This window comes from Penicillium manginii, assembly GCF_028828005.1.
Source record: "Penicillium manginii strain IBT 31320 chromosome Unknown utg000002l:1.0-5564898.0:1.0-5567710.0, whole genome shotgun sequence".
Lineage (NCBI taxonomy): Eukaryota > Fungi > Ascomycota > Eurotiomycetes > Eurotiales > Aspergillaceae > Penicillium > Penicillium manginii.
In genome coordinates, this window is record NW_026643103.1 from 5,485,252 (window position 1) to 5,505,649 (window position 20,398).

At 44.5% G+C, this 20,398-nt stretch overlaps 7 protein-coding genes across 7 annotated transcripts; 3 read left to right on the plus strand and 4 right to left on the minus strand.

Annotated features, from left to right (window-relative positions):
• Positions 1 to 2,141: 2,141 nt before the first annotated feature.
• On the minus strand, positions 2,142 to 3,043 carry N7533_003340 (RTA1 domain-containing protein; the record flags this gene model as incomplete). The annotated part of the gene is made up of 2 exons (XM_057099990.1): positions 2,142 to 2,587; positions 2,647 to 3,043. The coding sequence occupies 2 exons, from the start codon at positions 3,041 to 3,043 to the stop codon at positions 2,142 to 2,144; spliced, it is 843 nt and encodes a 280-aa protein (XP_056965126.1).
• A 721-nt stretch (positions 3,044 to 3,764) lies between these two features.
• On the plus strand, positions 3,765 to 4,110 carry N7533_003341 (uncharacterized protein; the record flags this gene model as incomplete). Its single annotated transcript, XM_057099991.1, has 2 exons — positions 3,765 to 3,961; positions 4,026 to 4,110. 2 exons carry the CDS (start codon positions 3,765 to 3,767, stop codon positions 4,108 to 4,110), a joined length of 282 nt encoding a protein of 93 aa, XP_056965127.1.
• A 1,354-nt stretch (positions 4,111 to 5,464) lies between these two features.
• N7533_003342 (uncharacterized protein) lies at positions 5,465 to 6,320 on the minus strand (the record flags this gene model as incomplete). Its single annotated transcript, XM_057099992.1, has 3 exons — positions 5,465 to 5,596; positions 5,657 to 6,043; positions 6,111 to 6,320. 3 exons carry the CDS (start codon positions 6,318 to 6,320, stop codon positions 5,465 to 5,467), a joined length of 729 nt encoding a protein of 242 aa, XP_056965128.1.
• Positions 6,321 to 7,049: 729 nt separating this feature from the next.
• Positions 7,050 to 7,841, minus strand: N7533_003343 (uncharacterized protein; the record flags this gene model as incomplete). Its single annotated transcript, XM_057099993.1, has 1 exon — positions 7,050 to 7,841. One exon carries the CDS (start codon positions 7,839 to 7,841, stop codon positions 7,050 to 7,052), a length of 792 nt encoding a protein of 263 aa, XP_056965129.1.
• A 3,015-nt stretch (positions 7,842 to 10,856) lies between these two features.
• Positions 10,857 to 11,312, plus strand: N7533_003344 (uncharacterized protein; the record flags this gene model as incomplete). Its single annotated transcript, XM_057099994.1, has 1 exon — positions 10,857 to 11,312. One exon carries the CDS (start codon positions 10,857 to 10,859, stop codon positions 11,310 to 11,312), a length of 456 nt encoding a protein of 151 aa, XP_056965130.1.
• Positions 11,313 to 14,158: 2,846 nt separating this feature from the next.
• Positions 14,159 to 18,156, plus strand: N7533_003345 (WD40 repeat domain-containing protein; the record flags this gene model as incomplete). Its single annotated transcript, XM_057099995.1, has 5 exons — positions 14,159 to 14,252; positions 14,305 to 14,616; positions 14,695 to 14,825; positions 14,906 to 14,987; positions 15,083 to 18,156. 5 exons carry the CDS (start codon positions 14,159 to 14,161, stop codon positions 18,154 to 18,156), a joined length of 3,693 nt encoding a protein of 1,230 aa, XP_056965131.1.
• A 749-nt stretch (positions 18,157 to 18,905) lies between these two features.
• N7533_003346 (uncharacterized protein) lies at positions 18,906 to 20,075 on the minus strand (the record flags this gene model as incomplete). The annotated part of the gene is made up of 2 exons (XM_057099996.1): positions 18,906 to 19,445; positions 19,656 to 20,075. The coding sequence occupies 2 exons, from the start codon at positions 20,073 to 20,075 to the stop codon at positions 18,906 to 18,908; spliced, it is 960 nt and encodes a 319-aa protein (XP_056965132.1).
• Positions 20,076 to 20,398: the final 323 nt, after the last annotated feature.

Sequence of the window (20,398 nt, forward strand, 5' to 3'; positions counted from 1 at the left end):
CTGGAGGATAAAGAGAGCCCTGGAGAACGTTATCTGCCCGAAATAATGCTTTCAAGGTTTGTCATCTACTGAACAGCTACATACCTGGTTACCTGATGTGTTGACCTCGTATAAAAGTGATCGATTTTTCAAGAACCAAATATATTGAAACTGTGTGCTATTAGTAGGACTAGTAGAGAGTGAGAGTAAACAGGCAGTACTAAGACTCCAGCGCTGTCTGAGGCGCATACTAGCAAATGGTAGTCGATGTTGGATGAAAACAGAATTAGGACGAGATCTGTATCCTAGGAGTTGAACTAGATATCGGTTAACTACATCCCAGAAGGAGTGAATGTACAAAAATGGATGATGTGTCTTTTCACATGCCTCAAGCAAAAAGTGAGTTCAACCACTTGGCGTGGTTTTAAATCCGCTAACAGAAGTGGAATGCAGTGGCCAAGAAGCATAATACAACAAATACCACCGCAGCCACTAGACTAAGTGTATATAGGTAGATGGTATAGTTGCACGGGCGGAGGAGCCTATGGCAGTAGTGATAACCCTGGAATGAGAAGACAGGACACTTCTTTGCTTGTAGTTGACGGGAACCAACGGTATTTGTTATTAGCCAGGATGTGTGGGGAGAGTCAGGTGACTCGCCCATATTCTTAGCTAGCTCTTCCATAGTTCTTCATGGACACCTTCATATTGCCTAGCCATCCGGCTCCTTCCAGACAGTAGCGTCCTACAGGATGCTTCTGTATCAAAAACCTGACGCGAGATGCATATAGTAGTCATCAACCCACATTACCGGAGTACTAGTAGAGTCTATCGCTATGTACCTCCCTAGGGTAGGCTAAATGGGACCAGGGACCTCGGCAGAGAATTCAGAATTTTTGGCCGTCGTGTTCGCAATTCCTATTCACCCCTGCGAAATAATAGTACCAAGGATGGGGCCAGTTCTAGTAATTGTATCATTTAGCTAACTGCTATTTAAACCTTAGTACTGGGCCAAAATGTAGGATTCCAAGGCATTATAAGTTCAAGTTAGTATCCCTTCACCGTAAATAATGGCCAATACTGGTTTATAAGTACCACCATGGCCCAGGGTAGACGTAGGCATGTTTGGAATTATGTCAACAACTTGAACTTGAACCTGTACTGTGATGTATTTATTAGCTGTCCCAGCCTTCAAGTTGGAAACCATGTGTGCGATTAACCGTAAACATCAATACAAATACAAATGTTGGAAATTTCGATAGAAGTATACATTCTCGTGGCAATTAAGAACACGAAGAGGCACTAACGCCTACCTAATGGTTTGACGACATGTCTAAGTGCACAGCGAGCCAGACCTTTGAAGTATCACAAACTCAGCTTCCATTGTACTGTATTGTGTTATGAGCCCTGGATTTCGTAGTGTAGATCCAAACATGCCCGACAGGCCCAACTTCCAACTTGAACGTTTAAACTAAACATATCACTACTAGTACCTTGTAGGTACCTAGTGTAATGGGGATTCTCGCTCTTCAACAAGCAGAGATCCCGTGACGTGGTGCCTCAGTAACAAGATGTCCACAACAAGATGTCCATTCTGATGGTGAGATATGTAGCGCGCGCAGTTCTACTTTTGAGAATTAACCGATATTTCCTATTCATGAATCAACCCCTGCTTCGTACAGTAGCCGCTATCTGATCCACCATGAGATGAAGCTTTATTAGTTCAGTACTAGGAACAAGCCTATCTGCCTGGTGAATACTACTCCTTGATCAGTTCAAGCACCCTACGGGTGTAGTGGTTTTGTTCCCTGCGATCGACCCGTCTGCTCACGCAGACAGCCAGCGTGCGATTCCCATTTTTCACTAGGCAGTTATTCAATGGAGCGATCCTTTGTTTCGAAATCCGAGGGTTTTCACAGCCCAGGGATCGCGGTCAGATCAAGAATAATGCCTGTCTATTGAATTGAGAGAAGAAGCCATAATAATGCGAGTTGCTCTCAATAAGAATACTACTAGTAGAATATGATTCATGAAACTTGAAGTACTAGTATATGTGACCTCTAGCTATATACCTAGATATGGCGGAAAGTTGATTTTTACTCATCCTTCGAAAGAAATTGGATAATACCTAGGTAGGGTCGTTGGCCAGGTGGCCAATAGGATTAAACTTCCCGCCCATAACCTTGCCGCCCGTAGATCAATTCTGTTTCATCCAGTTCCTTATGCCGACCGGCGAAAATCTGGCTTGGATGGAACAGTATAAAGGTAGCCATGACAGAAACCATCAGCGTTGCATCAAAGATATAAGCAAAGTACTCATGGCTTTGCAAAAAGCCAGTTGATCCTTGGATGTACTCAATGACTCGGTAGAGGCAACGTACTATGATCAAAATACTGGCGAAGTACAAAACCTTCATGTAACGATCCCAGTTGAATGAAACGGTCACCACAGCGGAGGTGGGGCTGCTTGACATCCGTTTGTGGAAAAAAATCGAGACAAAAACAAAGAAGCCGAAGAAGATGATTTGGACAATAAGTCCCACGACGATGACATTTTCCCCGAGCTTCAGTTTGCTACCCGTCTTAGCGCTTGACATAACTGCACCACCTAGATCGGATTAGTCACATCGAATTGTATTATGATGCAGTCGGGAATAGGATACTAACCACCGCTCTGGATCACAAATGACAATACATCGCCCGAGACAAAGATCTTGGTTAACTTGCTTCCGCGAACCATAGATCGGCTGTCTCCATCGGTTAAGCGAATGATACGACCAAGAATCATATAGATTGATGCTGCAAACAGTGATGGGCCGAGGAGAATGAACAAGCTTTGCATTGCATATGCCATGGTTGTGTAGTTCGGTGCTGAATGTGCATTAACAGCTCGCGCAGCATAGCCAATTGATTCAAAGAAGCCTCCCACGATAAAAGCAACCAAGAACTTTAGTTTATGTTTGCAGGCAAGGAATAAATGTCCAAGTGTGAGGGTGAAGAATAGAATGATAAAAATCACCGCAGCGGCCAGCGATGGCGTATAGTTATACAGAGTGTAGCCCATTGTAAATGATGTATTGAGCTCGATAGAATCCGGAAAGCAGAAAATGGAGAAAGAAAGCCCTGGGGGTGAGAAATGGAAGAGAAATGAGATGAAATTGAAGAAGGCGTCGTGGGCCTAGAAATTGTGGGAAATGCCATGTTATATCATGCATGGAAAACCTTGGAAATTATGCCCACCAGGTATACAATGGTTGCGGGATCAACAATCAGCCGGTTTTATGTGGGCAGGTGGCTCCGGGGCTGAAGGAGGTGACCACAGAATTTTCGTCTGCCCCCCAAAAAACTTTGAATTTCGCACTAAAGGAGAAACAAATGCTAAGCTTTATTTTTAGCTAGATACATTGTCAGAGAGTTTGATCGTTTTTATCCCCATACTGACTAGTGGTCGTCTATTCTCTTGGTACGATGGTAAACCGAGCAATCCGAATACGAAAGCGACCTGTGGGTCCTTTACCCGAATCCGTCGGGCTATTTGTAGCATTTCCCATCTCAGCCTCAAGCTAATCGTAAATTTAACAAGTTTCATTTAACACAATTTAGGGAAACAAGAAGAATCACAGTTCATAATTGGCTAGTAGTATGTGTGTAACTAAAATTGTAGAATAAATTTGATTCCTGCAACTTCAAAGCTACGTTATCGTTCTTCGCACCCACAAAGACCGTACATCGCCATTTGGAGATCTAGTTATTTTCACGACACCAAGTTTTCAACCGTTAGCCCAATGGCTCTTACCAATGCTGCTGTGATCGTGATAGTGCTTGTTTGTTGCCTTTCATCTGTTTCGCTCGCGGCGGCTATGTTTGGTCATTATTCCATTGCGCGCAATCCCCAATGGTCACCGTCAATCGATCAGCAACGATACATGCGGGAGCTAAGGCTTAGGAATCTCAAAGCTCTTCTATGGGAAAGCACGAGCAGGTAATAATAGTCCTTATTATGATGAATTTCACTTGATTGCCGGAGGCTACTAATTGAATATCAGGGCTGATTTGATGATCAACGAACACGAAGGATTTACAGCAGATCCCGAGGCACAATCGGTGGAAGCAACCGACTCACAAGTGTGATAGTGGAAGAAGAAGCGCCAGGAAATTGTCGGGGTCGGTGCCCAAAAAAGCAACATTTGATATACAATATTTTTGTACCTTACTTATATTCATGGATGCCGGATGGTAATTTAATTATTGTCTTGCACGAGCTGTGCGTATGTCTGGGGCTTACTATGACGCGCAGGGTCCAGGGGCATCTATGAACTGACTGGAAATAAAATTATTCAAATTAGTAAGAGCTAGCTAAATCGAATACCGCATAGCTTTTTTCACGACCGAGCGGGCCACCCACAAAACATATACTAAATATGATAAATGACAACTCAATATGATCTCAACAATCTTTTATATCTAGGAGGTTATATTAAGGGATTCCAAGGTTCTATTCTCAATGGTATCCAGTACTAGGTATTCCAAGGTTGACAGCCCACCTGGGTATACCATGCTCTACGAAGGAAAAAGTCCAGAAAAACATATACAGATTAGCAACTTCTAACACGGTGGTACAGATCGGAACCAAGCAACCTTGGAAAAAGACCGGAATTCTTTCTAAATTACTAGTATGTAACTATACACAGGGTTACCTGGGCAAGCTGGTTGGAAATAGACTTCAAGTTTTCCTTATTATATCATATCGAGTTCGAACTATTCCGACCGCTCAAAGAAACCTCCTTTAAGATACGAGATCGTGAATGTTCACATGCTCCCCTACCCCTCGAAAGACTCACAACCCACCGTACCAAAATTGACAACCTCGAATACCAGCCAAAAGGGGTACCAAATAAATACCACTCCCTGGTCAATCTCAAGATAAATATTACAAACCATCAAGAAGTAATGTCTGTTCGATATAAGACTTAGTTCCATGCGAAGCAGTAAATTCTGCATGGAAGATCTGGGTGCGGCTAAACGAGACGTGTTAACTATGCCGTGCGAACCTTGTGATTAGGTGCTGATAATACAAATGTTTACAATTTCAAGGGTCAGATCACGCAAGGCTACAAAGGCCTTTCGGCGCATGACATGTAGGGAAACTCATCAACAAGGAATCGGTTTCACAGGAACCCTCATTTCTTTGTGTTGTGTACAGTAAATTGAATTGACTGCCAATCTCGGTGTAATAGCCCCGTATAAGCTTCTACCTGGGGGTTTTCTAATTCAATAATTACTCGTTCATCTTAAATGTCTATTCGGATGTATGAGTCTTATTAATGTGCGTAGAGTGGTCAGCCCTGACCTCAGTCACCTGACATCTACTATTCCCTCACCTATATAGAGCACCTAGGTCACACTATAGACAATACACACTTCTATGCATATCCGTACCTTCTTGCTACTCCTACGCACAATTAAGTTACAAAAACAACAATCATTAAATATCTTTCCTCATAAAAACAATTTCTATATCCCATCTGTTTCCATTTCCATCCCATACGTCATAGTAGTTCGGCACAGTTATGACAGGCTCATATCCACGACGACTATACCAAGCTTCATTTGTGATCTGTGAAGAAATGGCAGGCTTAATACAAAGTTCGAATGTCCTTCGAGTGTATCTTCTTACCTTTGGGATGCTGCCGTATGTAGACAAAGCAAAATCTTCTCGAGTTTGGTGTGTTTTTGTAACTGTGTCAAGCATGAGAGTCTGGGCCCATAGTGGCTCTCGAGCTGCCATATCTTCCACTGCGTCCATAGCTGCACGTCCGATCCCTCCACCTTGAAGTGACTGCAAAATGAAAAAGCTCTTAATCCAAAACACCCCTTCAGAAGGTAGGTCTATACCAAGTCTTTCTGCATCTTTGTTCCAGGGATCCAAAGAGATGTGACCGATTGGGACAAACGCCACCTGTGATGCACCGCGTGTCATCCCGTTGACTGATCGTGCCGTATCATAAAGCACTTCCTTTTTCACATTGGGTGTTTTCACATTACCCAAGTCTGACTGACGGACCTATATGCTAAATCAGCAACCATTTTATTTTTCATTCATCGGGCAGGAGTTAATCCGTTGGACTTACAATCCAGTACATGCATTTCTCACCCTTAATTTGTTGCTCCCTCCATTCTTTTTCGACTTTTTCATGGTCCCAATTGCATTGTACTCTCTGGTTATACAGCGACCGTCGATGGATTGCAGATTCAGCATCCCAAGGGAATAATAATACCTTCACCTTCGAACTCATAACTGTATTCGGATACCTGAGACCAAGAGCAGCAAATTCTATCATCACGGATTTTTAGCTTGCTCTTATGTTCTGATTAGTAAAACGCCAACCCAATCAGAGAAACGAACATTGAAGAATCTGACTCTGACATACTACGGAAGACCCACACCAGACACCGCGCTGGAGACCCACATCAAACACTGGGGTCCATTAACAAAGCCGTAATACTGTACTAGTACCAGTGGTGTTAACCGCTCGCTGGTTAGTTTGATATCTGATCAACAAAGTCATATTTTTGATTATGATTTATCATATAGAGTTTCATTACTATAGAGAATAATATATGAAGGCATTTCTTGAATTAAAATAATGATTTCACAAACTTACAAAAAGTACTAGTATGTTGTAATCTACTGACTCTAGACATGAAGATATGATTACATCTGCGTTGGAAAAATGTTTCTTATCTAGATCCAACCTTGGAATGTTCGAAAATTCTACGGAAAAGCTAAAAATATTATTCAGAGTATCACATTTTAATTTAGGGTTTTGGGAACTACAAATTATGGTATCTACTAATGATCTACAGACTTTCTGTCTCTATCTTCATTACTTTCCCGAGGTCGTCCACGAAGAAAATATTACATGAAATTTCGTGATTGCGACTCCTCACAACCTTGGGATTTCGAGTTTTATGCTACCTTCCAGGTACACGGCTAGGCTCACATGGGAACATACATTTCGGACATAATTTGACATCCAAGATTGCTGGTAGCTGAGCCCCGACGATGCCTACTCAACCTGCGGCCGAGACCCAACAAACGAGACCAAGCGAGATAAAACGGCAAGTTCCAACTTGAGCTTGACTGTATAAAAGAAGCACTTCAACACGGTCTGCGTGATAAAATGACCCGAGAACTCTAGCGACAGCAGCGCAATATCCATCAAAATGATGATCGTATTGATCGCAAGTAGCTGGTACATAATGTTGTTCCTGCGCTTACTGCGCTCGGGATAGAGTCTCAGCATCCTAATGGTCTGAACAATAAACAAAGTAGATATGATGATCTCCTGCAAAAAGAAAATAGTGAGTTGCACCTTCTCCCAGATGTTAAAAAAATGCGGAAAATGAGAACGGCAGTCATAAACCGCGCCATATGAGGCAATGATCTGTGGAATCTGGAAGACGATCGCGTTGAAAATAATCATCCCTAGTGCCCAGTGCAGCACTGTCGTATTGAGCGCAACCAGATACAGTCTTGAGTAAAGAACAAGCGACTGGCCTGTCACCATGATACACCATCCAGCCGTCGATAGCGTAACAGGGATCCAGATCGGCGCGAGCTTAAAGTACTTCAGGAGCAGGCCCAGCGCATCAGGAATAACGCCCAAGGATGTGGAGACTAGTAGACTCCAGAAGTATAGACCACGGTAGTTGCGGAAGACTGAAAATATGAGCACTATCAGCTCTAACGAGCTGTAGATGGCGATTCCAAGCAGGCTGGCGATCATAGCTTGTACAGCGAAGCTGTTGCCTGTGTATGCTCCGACGATGCCATCAATAGGAACCGTACAATGGATCATGATATTGATGCATTTTTTGCAATTATTCTCACATGAAATTGAGAGTCCACATTTAGTATACTCTGTGTATTTTGCGCTGTGCGAGATGGTGAAATGTTCAAGATGTCGTTGCGGTCGGAAGTGGCGCAGCCATGGGTGAGGGTACGACGCATAAGCTTAGCTACCCGGAGAATACTTCCTATTCCAGGAGTAGTCGTCCAAGTCGCCCCGCGGACTGATGGGAGAGGCCGAGCCCGGCTGCTAGAGGGCACATAACCGCATGATATCCATGTCGAGGCATCAAGCTTTGAGGCTTCGAAATTATACTCCCACCCTCGGCTACGGAGTACTATGTGAAGCGTGGCCGATCTTCTGTGGGCTTGGTTTGCCTAGTTGGTGGCTTAACGTACCAACAAAACATTAAACCTGTAAAAAAGATTCATCACCGAAAGATACAACGACTCTTACCTCAACAGATTTGAGTCAAAGAACAGAAGTTATACGGACAACCAGATATTTGCTAAGTCTTGGTCGGGATAAAACAAAACACACATAGCCGCCAAGTACGTTGTGCTTAACCTGTTCCCGCCCTTAACCATGCTAACACCGAGCAATTCCGCTGCTTATTCATGGCTAGGATTCACGACAACCACTGGTGAAGTGTCGTCAAACTCTGTGGGGGTGATTGGTAGAGGTTTGCTGAGCTTGTCATTATCAACGAAAAAGGTGCGGAAGAAGGCCATGTCCATATGAAGCTGTCAGGTTTTAGCTCACTTAGCTCAGGTCAATTGATGAGAAATAGATCCGTGAGTTGTATTTACAACTGTCCGATTGAGACCGTACTTGTTCGAAGCCAGTGCGGCCTTGACACAGTCTCCAATTTGCTTTTAGTGCATCGAGCAAGTTCCAACATCTTTGACAAATTTCTTAGGTTTGGATGATGAACGGGCCTTCTTTGGTGGTTTTTTCTGGCCCGCCTCAGCGGCGGATGAAAGTATGCGCTGTGTTCGTTAGGTATAATCCTTGATCGAAGTTACATTGAATGGATCGATAATCTGCTTTTTCGTGATGCAACTATGTCGTCGAGGTGGTGAAGAAGCCGATTCAGGGATGTGCAAGGAGGTGAAAGAAAGAGAGCGAGAAGGAAACATTTTAGAAATTTCACAACGCGCCGAAATCGAGACTCTTCTAATACGTGTACTAGGCTAAAAAAATTGCAACTTAGGTGCCTGTTCGTATATCGTCCAATCAAATTTGATCAATACGTTTGCTCTCGATATCAGGGGGGTTTGCCCATTTTGACACTTTCTTCGTCCAAATTGTGTCACGTGGCTTGAGTCGTGTTTGTCAGAGGACACCGCGAGAAAGCTAGACACGGCAAAAAGCCGGTGATGGGATGGAAGAGAGAGAGAGAAAGCTAAAATGAAGCTATCTAGGAAAGAGGGCCAGGGATGCCTGAGGGCGGGTGGCTAACCGCTTGACAGTGTTGACGTCACACAGAGTGCCACCACAAGCACTTTCTCTTTCCTAACCTCACGTCACAATTATTGCCCTGAATACCTTACTTATGTGGGTTTATTCTATCAACGAAAAAGAAGAACAATTTCATCTTGACCTGATCCGAAGACCTGGTAATTCGATTTTCCAGCGATAATCATTTGTCCCTTACTAGAACCGATCATGCGAGAGACGGCGAACTCTCAAAGTCCTCAACTACATTTTCCCTTCGAGCATGTGAAATCACCAGATCGCTTTATGTCGGACCATTATCATCACACAATAAGAGATGATGTTAGAGACGAGCATGATATCCGAAGCCTTCCGATCGTAGACGATCCGACGGATGTATTTGCCAGGTGGGTTGGTCAAAGTCGCGGGAGTGTAAAGGTTCTCAGCCGGTAGAAAATAACTCAAACCGAGGGTTTACAAGGCTGACAACTACCTTGAACTCACCGGATAAGATTCCTGATTGAGATGACTCGGCCCAGGTCAAGAGGATCCCCACATCGATCACACAATCGGAGCAGGCATCATTCACCGGGAAATATAGGGTATTCGTCAAAGTCCTATATTATGACAATAGATATAAGATATAGGGATAGTATTTAAACCATAAATTAGTGGTTTAATATGATCAAAAAATGACTGTATAACACCAATATCCATACTATCGTAGTGATCACGTCCTATTGGCCTCTGCTTAATCTATGAATAGTTATGTTGAGATACAGCCTTTTTGATCAAGCAGTATACCTAGTTATAATTAACAGGTACTGTATCTATATAAGTACAATGTTGTATAGTTTTTATACTCACTTCTATACGTGTAGCAGTAGGTGGAATCCCTAGTGTATCTAGGTGACTAATCCAGGTATATAATACTGCTTTTTAGGCATTATGTAGCCTACTGTGGGATATACGAGATATAGTAATAGGCTATCGGCCTTTTATGAGTGCCCGTAGGCGTTGAACTGGAACATGGTATTCATGTGATAACGCAGCGAAGTTAAGCTTTTCAAAGGATATAGCCTTTTGGTAAGCGGCAATTACACGCTCTTTGGTAGTTATATTGTTCAAATTAATGGTAAAAAGGGTTGTAGTATTGGCAAATAGTCAAAAAGGATTGCGTGGGTAAGAAAGTTCGCCTGGGTGTGGGTGACCCAATTGGCGGGCGGTCAATTGGGTCAGTATGTGACTGCTAGCAAGGCATCGGCTTCATTGCCCCGGCATTCCAGTATGAGGGATTTATCGAGGGACATATTGTAGTCAGCGGGGTTTTTTTAAAGTGTGCCGGTGGGGCCGTTCAGTGGGGTGGTGGCAAGCTGTAAATAGACAATTGTAATAGCCGCAAATAGTGGATGGGACCATGCTTGAAAGAGGACTTGCTAAAGACATTTCCTAATTATAAAAGAAGCTGCTCGAAGATAAACTTTCCAACCTCTGCTGGACTTCGATTTTTTTCTGCTTTATATCGATCCCGTTTCTACTTGTCTTTCTGCTATCGCTACGTCTTCTCTCATAGATCATGCCTCAACAATGACTTCCAAATTGCTTAATGTCTCACTCCATGTTGACGAGAATATGGCCTTTGGTGTTTCCAGAGACGACAATATCCCTAAACCAGGCGACGGAGAGCTCCTTATCAAGACTCGTTTCTCCGGTGCGAACCCGGCAGAGATTAAGCATGCAACACACCTTGGCATATACCCTACACGACTCGGCTATGATTTCTTTGGAAAAGTCCTCAAGGCTCCCCCAGGCTCAGCCTCTAAGGTTGGACAAACTGTGGCTGGGTATACTCCAACCAGCGTAGGTCGACCAGCCGGGTACGGCACGTATCAGAGCTACTTGGTCCGCCCTGAGAACATGGTCTACTCGGTTCCTAAGAATCTTCCTTCCGATTATACGGCATATTTAACAGTAGTTACTATAACTACAGCAGATACACTGTACAAATTTTACAAATTTCCTCTCCCTAGCGATTTAACCTAGAATACCCAGGCTAGCAAGACTGCTAGTCCTCTTTTGATCTGGGGTGCATCTACTAGTGTAGGAATATACGCTGTTTAATTTGCGAAGGCTAGTAAAGTATTTCCTATCTTTGTCTCGGTATCACCGGAAAGATATGCCCTTTTATCCGAACTTGGTACCACTCATTGCTTTAGTTATAAGTCTCTCTTAGTGATCAAGGATATCAAGGTAGTGCTAAAGGAATACTATTTTAATAGTGTTTTATATACCTTTAATACTGTTGGAAGCTTTAGCGGCCTTGGTTCAGCGTAGATAATAGCTTTATATACCTCTAAGGACGCTATTCTAGTCTCCGTAGTAGTCTAAAAAGACCCTCACTTCATAATACCTTTAGCTACCACGAATAAAGAGATCACACTTAAGATTATAAATCTCCCTTATCCTATCACTATACTAGCTTGAAAGGAGGACCACTAATAGGCATAGAGTGTCCTTTAATAGGTAATTGAATACTATAGAACCTGTTTTTGACTAGTTTCTATCAAGGTATTCCAAGGGTAAGCAGAAGATGCTCTAGAGGAGTTAAAGATTCTGGCCAATATAGGCCGAGGGTTTGGGAAGCTGGCTCTCGTGTATCCTCTTGTATAATATTAGTTACTATTATTCGTTCAAGTAGCTTAATGAACTGCTGTTCTTTCTATCAGCAACTGTCCTTGTTCCTCTCTTATAAGACATGTTAGGTTTGGCTTTGGAATGAGTATTTGTGTTGAAATGAGTATATATCGTGACTTCGATGGTCAAGTTCAGGTCCCGCAAATTACAGTCCCGTCGATTTGTCGATCAATCAGTGAATTGTTTCGAGTCCATATCCCGATAGCTCAGTGGGGCGAAGTCGATCCCAGAAAGGCTTGCATTTAAAATGAACCTTCGGGTATTTCAGCCCGGCGCCGCGTCCGCTTAGTCAGTATTGAAGTTCCATTTCCCCTTTCCTGTAAAGTGAAGAGACCGAGAAGGTGTTAGTGGGATGAAACCAAAAACGACCATAGAAAAAGTATAGAAACACCTCGCAAGATCAGAATTAGTACCGCTTGGAGGTTAATAGCTTTCTTTGAATGTCACTGCTATTTTTAGCAACCGTCTTTTAAGCTATTGATCAGATTAGGCCTCGCCAAAACCCGCCCACCGCTAAAACCCGCCCGCGAAAACTCAGCCCATGGGCCGTGTTGGTCCCGGTTGCTGAGATAATGAGGCTTGGATCACGTGCATACATCTACCTACCTCTCTCTTAACTTGTATCTTAGATAACACATGCAATATAACACACAATCAATATACCCCAATGAAATGAACATTGAAGCATCACTTAATAAAACAACAGGTTATGAGCCCGGCACCGCTCACCTCAAATTGGAGACTCTACTTTCTGCTCTGAGTTCTCCCCGTTAAGTGATAGCTTCATCTATTGACCAAACTAGAACTACTTATTTGGTACATTAGCAAAGAGGACATTTTCTTATTAGCTCACATGAAATATTAGATCATTAAAATTTCTTTAGGATGTCCTAGCAATTACTGAGGCCTAAGGGCTCAGGCCCCCAGGTTGCTGAGTCAGCTAGTGCCCACCGTGCCTGCCATGTAGATAGCTTCTCTCCATAGCATCTTCATGTCACCACTATCTTCAGTCTCTCTGCGAGTATCCCCATCCTGTGCCTCCAGTAGTAGGGTCCCAAAAAAGGGTCAGTTTTTTTGTGGAGCCGGTTACTACTAACACTGTCGCGACAAAGTCACTGTTACTAGTCGGATACATTGCCTAGTTAGTTAATACTTGGCAATTAGTAATTAGCCTGCTTACCAAAGCAGTAACCTTTGTTAAACAGCTTTTTGCCTCTATCTTTGAATGAATCAGACTTTTATGAAAGAGCAATTACCATTACCAAAATGACATCTAGCGGCCTATCGTGGTCGTGAAAAACACACTACCAGGGTCATCCTATCACACTGCGACCCTGCGGCTTGCGCCCCTTTTTGTATCTCTCAACCCTGTAACACTGCCACCCTGCGGGCTTGCGTGATTCGTCAGCCTAACTGGACAACAGTACTAACTTTCCGCCCCCGCTCCCGCCCCAGATTTGCTTCTTTTTGTCACCTCGACTTATGCTTACAGCCTGTTTACTTTACTGGCCAGTGACCTCTCTGTAAAAGCCTGGATCGTATATATCAGCGGCTGCGCACAGGGGTGTGAAGCACAGCTATCACCAATCATCAGGCATTTATGAGCCGCAGACGGCTTGTGGTCTACCTCCCGACTCGTCTCTATCGCCGAAATTCTAGAGTACTCTTCCATATGCAGAGTATATGACACCACATTTGGTGCGCTGCTTGGTTTGCTATTTGAAGGGTATGTAACTAGGACCGTACTGGACAGACAGTGGCAATCAGCCCAACGAATTGTTTTTCCGGGGTCAGGTTAGCACATTAGAACACAGTGAGGCAGTTGTAAGGCAGCCACAATGACACGTCAGCGGCTCAGTACAGTAGGTATACAGGGCGTTACGATGAGCGGTCAAAGTACATAGTACCTTGCGAGACCATGATGAGCGTTGGATGAAACTTGACGGAACCAAAATACGAGCAACCCTCGAATGAAATTGTGAAGTGGTCACACGTTCAGCCACCCAGTGAGCACCATATAGCCAATGAGAGGGACAAGATATGCAGAGACTAAAGCAGCTAGCCCTTTAGGGCCGGATTAATCACAGTTGTGATTAAAATAATGGTATTGTGTATGTTGGCACGTCGCTTATGCTGCCAACCCACCCCCACCCCCACCCCTTCTACACTCATGGATTTTCAAATCCCCCAAGGTCATGGCTACCAAAGTCCCCTTTGGTGATGCAAATTCCGGATTGCAGACAGGAATAAATAATGGGACAATAAATGCTCAGTTCAGTCTTGATGGAGGTAAGGCCATGAGAAATCCGAAGTGGAGTGGCGTTTTATTGAACAAGGCCAGATGCTGTAGAGAGGCTGATGGGCGCAAATGTGGTGACGCCCATCGCTGAAGAAGACTCCAAGGCCCAGCTACGTTCGATCCAATCCTTCCTGGGAGTATCCAGTCTCCCCGACGAGCGCCATGAGAAGCTAGAAGGATCCTGTCGATGGATCGATGAGCGGGAGGATTTTGGAATATGGAGGAATGCACCCTATGTGCTCCATTTGGCCCAGGAGATAAATTTGAAGCCGCAGGTATACTGGATTCATGCTGGCCCTGGGGTGGGCAAAACAGTCCTCGCGGCACATGTCTCTTCACAACTCAAAGAATCTGGTATTCATCATGCTGTCTATTATTTTCATGCTGGAAAAAAGGTGTCACAGTCTTTAGCTGGATTATTTCGGTCAATAGCCTTTCAGATGTCCACCTACAACCCGGCTATCCTTGACGCAATGATGAAGCTTCAGGGTGAAGGTATTTCATATGATCTGGATGACCCTTGTGCTGTTTGGTCAGAGATCTTCAAAGGTAGCATTTTACAGGTCTGTCCCCATTTTCTTTTAACTCTTTGCAGTCTATGAGTCTATTTACTTTGGAGTCTTGATTAACAAGTATCTACCAGACGTCTCTTCATACCCCCCAGTACTGGATCATTGATGCAGCAGACGAATGCCTTGATTACACCGAGATGTTCACCTTCTTGGGTGCAACTCGCTCCGGTTCCCACTCCGAATCTTCATCACTAGTCGAAAGCTCTGGAACATGAAAAAGTTGGTCTCTCAACTAAAGAACTGTACAGTGTCCATTGTTGAGATACCATTGCCAGACACCATGAGAGATATCGAATTTTTTGTGCAAAATCGGATGGACTATCTCCCTATCGACAGCATTATGGAAAGGCAGAAAATTAAAGAAAAGATTCTGTCCAAAGCAAATGCCTCATTTCTATGGGTCCGACTTGTGATGGACGAACTTGAGCACGTTTACGGGTATGAGGGCATCATGTCTGTTCTTGAAGAAATACCCGCAGGCATGATATTGTATTACTCCAGGACAGTCACCGACATGGCGCAAAACAAACGAGAAAAACACGTTGCTAAGGGCATTCTATCATGGGCATTGTCAGCTGCCCGGCCTCTGTCGATTAGCGAGCTTTCTGAGGCATTAAAATTGGACATCAAGGACCAGATTCATAGTGCTAGAGCTGCCATTGATGGATTATGTGGAAATTTGGTCTATGTCGAGGAGCATACAGACCTTGTCCATGTAGTCCATGCGACTGCAAGAGACTTCTTGTTCTCAGATGATGCAGGGGAGTTCAAGATCTCGAGCTCTGAGTCTCATGAGCGAATAGCCTTGACTTGCTTGCAACTACTCGTCAGTCCCAGTATGCAGCCTCCGAAGCATAGAAGTTTAGTGACACAGAGGCTTCCAAACGAACAAGCATCCGCTCTTCTTGATTATGCCATCGCAGAGTTCTCTGAACACGTCTATGCTTCATGCTCGGAAAGTGACAAACTTCTCGAGGCGTTGACAAGATTTTTTAAGAGAACTATTCTGAGCTGGATTGAGAGAATCGTATCAAAAAACATTTTACATCGACTGATTCGTGTTGCACGAAATCTTCGAGGATACCTCGACCGGAGGGCCAAGTACTGCTCGCCGCTGAACCAACATGTTAAGCTTCTCGACAGCTGGACTACCGACCTCAGCCGACTAGTGATCAAATTTGGCAGAGCGCTAATAATGCAACCTCATTCCATCTACTTTCTGATACCTCCGCTATGTCCTACGGAAACAGCAGTGTATCAGCAACTCGGTCAAAATTCAGATGGCCTCAAATGCTCAGGTTTCAACAACACGAGTTGGGATGACTGTGCCGCCACTGTCAACTTTGAAAACGAGAGTGCATCCACTATGACCTGTGGTAATGGCTTTATTGCTGTCGGGTTTGAGTCAGGAAAAATTCATTTGTATAACAAGAGTAGCTGCCAGAAAGAGCTAACAATCAGAAACGACTCTTCTGCTGACCTCTTATTGCTCGACCCCTTCGGATCATTTGTTGCGTCCACAAGCACAAAATTTCTCACAATTTGGGACCTTAAGGGAAACCTTCTGTGGAAGAGACGATTGAGAAGCCGTTGCATTTTGCTCACTTCTACTCCAAAATTCATACTTGGAATAACGACATCGGGGCGTGGTTTCATGTGGGATATAGCTACTGGAGATCAGCTTGAGGAGCATCAATACAAGTATCGACAGTTCGAAAATAATTCCGCAGTGCGATCGGATTTGAGTCAAGCGCCATTCGCGGCCTCTGTTTCACCTGGCCTCGAACTCCTTGCCCTTGCTTACCGGGCTGGACCAATATGCATATATGAATTGCAAACAGGAAGCTGGATTGCTTGGGCGGTTGAGCCAAATTCTCGGAGAGTGGCCCAGCTTGCCTTCAATCCTAACCCGGAAATCAACCTTCTTCTTGTCGCTTACGATGAGTCTGATTTGTGTCTCTATAATATGTGGACGGGCGAGCTCGTCGCTGTGCAGTCATCTATCACAAACGCAATCTGCATTTCACTATCATGTTCTCAAGATGGGCGGACATTTGGAACAGTCGACGTTCTTGGGAACCTTCAGATCTGGGATTTTGAGACACTTACACCCCTGTACCATGTACTCACGCCAAAACAATCATTTCGAGTTCTAAAATTCACATCTGATACCTTGAGCTTTGTCGACGCCACTCAACGCGAGATGAGAGTATGGTCACCGCCCGCCCTGGTAAGAAGGTCTGTCGAAGAGGAGGCCAGCATGAGCGATCAGGCTGCTGTGCTACCTGTTGCCCAAGGCCACTTCGAAAGCTTTCAGGGCTCCAAGATAAGATCAGTGGTTGCACATGATGTGTACTCAGCTGTATTTGCTGGAAACCACAATGGAGATGTGACGCTTTTCAACCGTGACGACGGCCACGAGATTGGCATCTTATACTCTCATAGGAATACTATTGTCAAATTCCTTGCGGTGACAAAGGCCAATGTGATTGCGTCTGGCGATGTCAACGGCATAGTTCAAGCCTGGCGCTTGGATAAATCGCAACTTCCTGAAATGAGGGCCGAGAAGCTCTTATTACGGGTCCAAATAAGTTCCTCAATTTGTCAAATGCTCTTCGATCAGGGAGGAGATCATCTTCTTGTCTCAACCATGAGCTCGGACTACGTATACGAAGTTTTGACAGGAAATTTGGTCGGTGTTCTCCCCTTTGGCACTAGAAGAGAAGTTTGGAAATGGACTGTTCTACCAGATCCTAAATATGTCAATCGGTTTACATTGCTATCGAACCGCAAATTGGTGACTTACTCCGCCGAATTCTTTCCTAAAGAGGTTGATGACACCCAGATAATGCTCAGTTACACAACTACAGGAGAGCTTGTTGAGATTGGAATTGATTCAGTGGTATTCCATGAACAGACAAGAACCCTGATCTTGAACATCCGCCAACAAAGTGGATATACGATCACTTCTTCGGTCTTCATTTTCAAACTTGCTCATATGCGCAACAACAAGCCGGCTACCCGTATCCAGCCTCTACGGATACTGACACCAGACTTGTGTATGCAATTCCTTGGGGTCACCTGCGCAGATCAAAGGCTCGTTTTCCTGCACCGAAACTGTTGGGTATCCTCTATCAATTTGCTCACACTTGAGGCCTCACACTATACTCAGCACTTTTTCGTGCCAAGTGAGTTTATCACTAACAGCAATGACGTCCCACCTTTGCAAACGGTCAACGACAACTTTGTCTTCCCTCTGCACAACAAACTGGCGGTGATAAAAAACGGCCTCAACTTTGGAAAGCTGAAAACTGTCGAGTGACCCAGGGATGACTCGAGTTCTCTCCATCTATTTACTCGGTACACGTGGAGAAACCTTCTGAATGGGGCCTCTGACGAATCTGGGTTGGCCGTTTGTAGGGATCCGACCAGATACCTATCTAGTCGGTCAAACCGACGGATTTTGGCATTATCCATCTAGACAGATATACTATGTCTCCTTGACATGTAGTTCATGGTCATACGGAACCTTCGACATCTGGATGACTTGAGTCTCGTCACCCCCCCCTGGACTTGGCGGGGATCTCTCTTTCCTGTGGCCTATAGTTACCTAGAGCTCTCAGAGCCTTTGCTCCTCCACTATCTTCATATCTCTTCCTGCATCTATGATCTATCATCATCCCCTGGATGGAAGCACTGCTCGTGCTTCCATCTCCTGTCTCTCCTAGAGATATGTACCCTGGCCTTTATCGAAATCGTCCACCTACACCTCTACCGGGCCATGGAGTTGGACACGTGATTGTTTCATTCTATGTACATAAGATTCTCAAATCAAATCTTTGCTCTCGGGATTCTAGCTGCCACCTGGGCAGCAGATACTAAGCTTCATGCATAATCTATCGTCGTTGTTACCATATCAGTTTCCCCTAAATTCTCCTAGCTCTTTAGTGGAATACCCAGCATCACAATATTAAATTCGAAAGGAGACACCATGGATCAAAATAAAATCCCTTGAGATTGATTGATACATAATTGGATGCACGACGTATTTTCTCAGCTCAATATAATCGATCAACTCCAGGCATAAAACTCATTCAGTTGAAGCACAGTATCTTCTGGCTCATTGGAGCACTTCCACCGCACTGAAGGAATACTTCTACCAATTCGCTCTTCAGTTTTCACCTCGACGCTAAATCCCTGTTCCAGGATATCCATCGCAGATTCAAGTCCATGGCTAGGATCCCAGACAACAACCTTAGGTAGATTAAACCTAGAGGCTTCTTCCAAAGCGTCAAGGAGAAGTTTGGCAGCAGCCCTTTTCTGTAACCCACTCTTCTCTATATTGCCCCCTACTCTTTGTACTGCTAGCTGCCGTTTCCTAAAGTCGTGGAACCAATAAAGCCACACATCTGCGCTTTCGCAAAGTCTTCCATGGCTCTGTGGAGCCTGGCCGTAGATCTTCGCGCAAGTGAAAGCAGCTCGACCATGGAGCCAACTTATTATTTCTTCTGTAGGGACCACGGCTATATGGGTCTCATTTGAGCCAACTTCGAGCTTCTCAAATTTAGCCATGGTATTCGCCACGTCACGCTCACAAAGACTTGACATATCCTTTTTTGTGAGAGCTCGAGTAATAGGTAAAGCCAAAAAGTCATTTGATCCGACATGAGGGCACGTTAGCGTAGATTGAAAAGAGCGTTGCATTTTCCAACCTCTATCCACATAGAACTGTCAAGTCTGTTAGGGAAATGTGGAAATACACAATGGTTAGATTTCTTGATGGATCCACACATTACCAATGCTTGTGTATAGCATACTCACGGTGGCATTGCCTGGCCCATCCAACCATTCGGCCAATCGTGTTAACAGTAGAGACGCGAGACCTTGTCGTCTGTATCTGGAATCAGTGACGACACTTGATAAACAAAACCCCGGCTGTTTTCGTGCTCCATTGGCATCGCGGACGACAAAATCCCTCCGTAATGTTTTGCAAGTTGCGAAAATTTGATTAGGGCTGTCCACCCGGAAGAGACACCAGCACCGCCACCCGTTATTGTGAGCGAGTAGCTGCTGGCCTAAGAATTCGTCTCGTTCTAGGTATTCTGCCTCAGAGAGAGGGCTTCCAAAGGGCGCTGCGGCCAGCTTTGCGCACTGGACTCGCTGTTCAACCGTTGCCTCGCTGAAGGCTATCCTCATGGGGCCATCTGGTCCGTTGAATGTTTTAGAGGTACTTTCAAGCATTACAGCGTCGTTGTAATCCAAGGTTGCTACAAAGGTCAGACTAGCCCATAATTATTCATCTCATCTATCGCATTAGGAAATGGAAAATATTACCTGAAGTGTCTTTGGGCTCTGTCAATAGCTTTCCTCGTCGCTTTCTGGGGCGCAACGGGAAGGAGGAATTGATTACCCCCGCCTCACCCCGCCTATTTTAGTCTGTTTAAAAATCAAGGGCTTGGCAGCCCATGGGATACATGCTTAGGATTTTCTGCGGTCTACGCGCGTCGCTAGGTCTGTAAGCCCTGGTCCATTCGCCTGGGTTATTCTGAGAATAGTGCGTATTA